The sequence below is a fragment of the Morone saxatilis genome, unplaced genomic scaffold, assembly GCF_004916995.1.
Source record: "Morone saxatilis isolate NCDOM2014 unplaced genomic scaffold, NCSU_SB_2.0 Contig11, whole genome shotgun sequence".
NCBI classification, from domain to species: Eukaryota; Metazoa; Chordata; class Actinopteri; family Moronidae; genus Morone; species Morone saxatilis.
Genome location: NW_023339663.1, coordinates 22883710 through 22888559, shown reverse-complemented (window position 1 = coordinate 22888559; position 4850 = coordinate 22883710). Strand labels below are relative to the sequence as shown.

At 39.7% G+C, this 4850-nt stretch overlaps 1 protein-coding gene across 2 annotated transcripts in view; it reads right to left on the bottom strand.

Annotated features, from left to right (window-relative positions):
* aktip (akt interacting protein) overlaps positions 1-2594 on the bottom strand; it is a gene marked incomplete in the record, with an annotated part of 7392 nt that extends 4798 nt beyond the window's left edge. The window contains 3 exon segments of one of the 2 annotated variants that reach the window (XM_035682440.1): positions 226-437; positions 1573-1699; positions 2443-2594. In XM_035682440.1, the coding sequence (XP_035538333.1) occupies positions 226-437; positions 1573-1620 (260 nt within the window). 2 annotated transcript variants of the gene reach the window in all.
* Positions 2595-4850: the final 2256 nt, after the last annotated feature.

Here is a 4850-nt window from a genome sequence, read left to right as displayed (position 1 = left end):
GGTGGCAACTCTAGCCATTTCTTCGCTGGTTTTTCAGTTTTGATCATCCGCATGTTTTCGCCCGAGGGGGGTGGGGGGGTCACCATTTTCACCGGAACAGGCCATTTAACCATCCAAATGATTTCTAAACGGGTTTATTAAGCTGAAAAAGTTGCCAAGTTCCCCTTTAAAAGAAGAACAACAAATAAACTGAGCTTTTAATTCTTATAGTGGACAAATACTTACAATTCAGCCAGCAGAGAGTACTCTAAGTAAAAGGGACCATAGGAGGCATGTGTGCCATTGGCCGACTGGGTTGGGGTCCCCGTTGATGCAGGCTTGGTAATGGGGGCTGCATTCTTCGGAATCGGCGGAAGCTGCTTTTTGCCAAATGAAAGCCGGGCTGGGCTGGATCTCTGCTCCCCGTGCCCGCTCTGTTCCTCGTTGTCAGATCTCTGCTGTTTAGTACGAGAACCGTAACAGGAATCTCAAAAATATATTTTTTAAATAGCTATGTGAAAAAAGCAGGCCGACGGTAACTCTTGAGAGCCAGATACGAGAAGGCTACAGTTTATGGGCCATTATGCACACTCAAGCTTAGACCCACGGCCCAGGGTAGTGACCATGTGCTGCCTCCAACTCAAGTTACACTGCCCATCTGTTTTGCAGCTCATCAGGAAGCAGTGTCGAGACAAAAGCAAGCACATTCAAGCAGACTTATCACTGCATCTTACTGATGCTGTTCATAATGATAACAGTTACAGTACAGTGTCACTGTACACAGCAGCAGGCTGCAACAAAAACCCTGCTGACGACTAGTACAACTATGTCTGGAATGTCTGCAGTGAATGGTGCCCTAATGCGACAGATCTAGCCTGCACAGTCAGTCAGACTTGACTGCAGAATGTTTTTGAAATGTTCCTCTGACTAGGCAGGAAAAGATTAAGTCACACCCATGCTCAAGGTACACTGTTTGTCTCCTACTTACCTCACCAAGGCTGCACCAGCATGCTACAGTTTACCTCCCCTCCCCTTTGTTGGTGGAAATTCAGTCAAGCACTGGCCAACCATACTAAACTACTGACACAAGTAATGTTTACATGTATCCTACACTGAGAAAGACCGGTGGAAAGATTAGCCGTCAAATTCAGTCACACATTTATACTTGTGAATGACTTTTCCAAAAATGAGTATGAGACCACACCCTGTACAAGAGTATTAAAAGTTCCAGTTTAACAAGATTCCTAGGAAATTGAATACAAGTGGGAACAGGTGCATGATTTAAGACCTCTGACAAAAAGAAGACTGGAGGTAAAAAAAAAAAAAACAGAGCAAAGTATTGAACTGAAAAATGAGCCTAGCTTTCTCAATTTTTTAATGATGATTTCTAAAACGCACACAATAATAATAATAATAATAATAATAATAATAATAATAATAATACACACAACCTTAATGTTTACAGTGTTGGTGACACATACATGAGGTTATTTTCCCCTAGTAATCTCTTTACAGCCCTGTTTTATGTTTATTTTAAGTGTTTCCTGTGTGTTTACTGTGTGTTCTGTTACAGTTCAGGGTGTTTAACTTTACCTTACGACTTGTATTGGCAGACATGCTCCAGAAGGGGTTTAGGTTCATTACTCATTCAGAGGTTCAGACCGGTGTCCCTCTCTCTCTATGTAGGTCCCACGACAAGTGCTGTCGGGGCCATCCGCTGCTGTGATGGAAAAAAACAACACACACAAACAAACACACACACACAAACAAACACACAAAACAACTGCTGCCTCAGTCGAGATGAACCACGCACACAAACAACCTGTAAACATACACACAATAATGCTGATCTAATACCATCCAGCTAATAATACAGCTACCTTATGTGTGGTTGCAACTTCACAGTTAGCAGTAAAACGTCGTTAAGTGCTGACAGAGGACAAAGTGAGAAACGTTAACAGAGTAGGCTAATCTAAAATGAGGGATTGTTTGGGAGAGCTTCGGGCTAACTCGGCTGTTTCATGAAGTATGTTATGTTATGTGAACCGTGGTACTGTGGTCGACGTTCACAAAGTCTGCTGTGTGACTAATGAAGAGGGTCGTAAACAGCGCCCGCGTTTTAAACTTTGATATTTATATATATGGAGTCAGCTGCTGTTATCCGCCACAGCCCGAGGTTACAGTGCTAACGTCGCGTTAGCAAACGTAATGGGAGTAACGTCGGTAGAAACTGATGCAGTTTCAGCTGACAGCTGGGAAGGTGACTTAATAACCTTTGGATGCGTTAGACTGGTCGATGTTCATGTCCACAGGCTGACGTTGTTTCACCGTGTTTCCTTGCCTCACGTACAGTATCGTTGTCTGTAACATTAGCTTACAATGCTACATTTGGCGTTGCTAACAGCCTGACTGTTTCTTTCATTTGAGCCCTTGCACGTAGGAAACATTAGTGATGTAACTCACCGTATTTGCTGGAGAGCTGTACAAACCCCTGTGACAGAGATGTTAATGTGTGTCGCGGTTTAATTTCCACAGAAAGTGCTCAGCTGCTCTCCATTCCTGCGGGTCAGCCCAGCTAACGAGCTAACGGTGGCTAGCTAGCTAAATAATTTGACAGACACAGCAACCGGAGTTCAATCTAACTTAATTAGGGGCGTTTCGGTGTAAGAGTCTGGATTCTCATTGGTCTACGTGATTAACATACTCGCAGTTGATTTGCTGGCGCGTCTGTCACGTGAAAAGGAAAGCATACTTGACTGAGATAAAGTGGCTGAGGGCTTGTTGTTGTTGTCAATCCAACAGTAAGCAGCCTACTGTTGCTCCGTTACTGTTTAGTAAACAAAAAGAAGAATATACGTTTACTGATTTACAGGGTCATATCTTATAAAGGCTCATTTAACAAGAACTCTTCCTACCCACCTTTTATCATCTGTATGGGCTCCGTTTACTGTTGAATGGATATTGTAAGTAGAGCCACAGATTAAAACACACCATGTTAAACTTTGTTGTAAAAAAAGGCTCTTAGGAGACTGATTATCTTTAACATTTGTTAAACAGATATGTCTTAAAGATCCAGTGTGTGACATTTAGGAGGATCTATTGGCTGGAATTGAATACAATAGGATATTCATAGGTATGAATAAGGAGGGTGAGCCAAGAGTGCTGCAATCAACAACTACACCACTAGGTGCCACTGAATCTGACACACTGGTCCTTTAAATAACTATACTTTCTTGTAGACATTATTGTTAATCAGTTAGTTATCATTGTAAAATAATATGAATATTTTTTTCTTCCAGATCATGTGCCCTCCAAAGGTTAAAAGGAGCTTTCTGCAATGTCAGTCTACTGTATCCGTTGAATGTATTTCTTGTGTCTTTTCAACCTATACATTATCTGTTCCGTTTTCACAGAATTTAACAAAGACTCCTCCAAAGGTACTTCAGGGCACTTTGCTAAACATGAAAATAATATACACTTTTCTATTGCCTTAATTTTAATGTTTCGGTGTACTGCACAGCAAAAGTCCCTTGAGGGTAAGACACATCCAAGCCATCTGTGTCACACGTTTCTTTAGTTTTGAGTTGACCACGCTTCATTGGCAGTTCATTCTACTGATTGATTGATTTCCTAACAATTACCCCTAATTATTTTTCTGGGTGAGAAAAAAAACTAATTTAATGCTTGGGTGATTGCATTAATTGGGAGAAATGACATTGTCCAAGTTTCAGAGTAAATACAAATTATTGACTCCATTATTGTTATCTGATTGTATATTGTCCCAAGTACACTTCACTGACAAAGGTAATTAGTGTCCTGCTTCTTTATTGGGGAAGCCAACAATGCAAGGTCACCACAACTCTTTTGACACGTACAAATCAAAGACCACCTCAAAACAAATAAGTTTATGCCTGCTTTGCCTTCATCGACATTGAGATAAACTGTCAGACACAAACAAGGATGCAAATATCCACACCATTGCTTTTGTAATGAGTTTTTTGTCTTTGCCATTGATTCTTTATCTAATCAACTATTGTGACCTTGTTTGGTCAAACAAATATACTAATGAATGTAATTAAAGAGAGGAGATTGGATTAACTAATTGAATATGTGACCCATTGGAGCTGGATTTTTTATATTAGAAATTTGATTGCAACTGCATGTAAAAAAAAATAAATAAAAGTTTTTTACTCTGACTTACTCTTCAATTTTTATTTAAATTGAAATGTAAGTAAAGATGCAAATAAATCCCACTGTGCTGACAAGTGCTGAGGCCATTGACAGTATGGCTGAGGCGTATTTCACAGCAAATCTAGCGCATGCATTTGAATAGGAAGCATCATATCAGCATCAGCTTCTTTTTTGTATTTCTCATGTATATCAATGATGCAATGGAATATTTTATTGTCTGATTGTTTCTGTCTGAAAGGTTTATATTTTGTGGTTTCAGCAGCATTTTCCCGCTATACACTTTCAGCTGGCATCAGAATTCAAATTTAAGATGAAATATGTTCCCTTCTGTCAGTCCATTTCTTCAGAGAATTTTAGCCCCACTGATTCAGATCTACAATTTGGTTTAAATGACAGTAAAGAATTACAATTGGCAGTCCCTGGTGAAACCTGTCTTGACAGCACAGACATAAAAAAGTGAAAAAAGATGACTCCATGTCCAGATAATATGTAATAACAATGTTAGTTTGAATAAAGAAAGCCAAATCTAGATTCAAATGTAATATTCATTTTAGAAATATGAACAACTGGGGAGTAAAGGTTAAAAAACACCAGCCAGATCCTTCATATAGCAATAGTATTTTCTTATCCCTGAGGCTATGGCCTGGCTAAAACCTCAATGCAGCAATTATTTGCTGTAA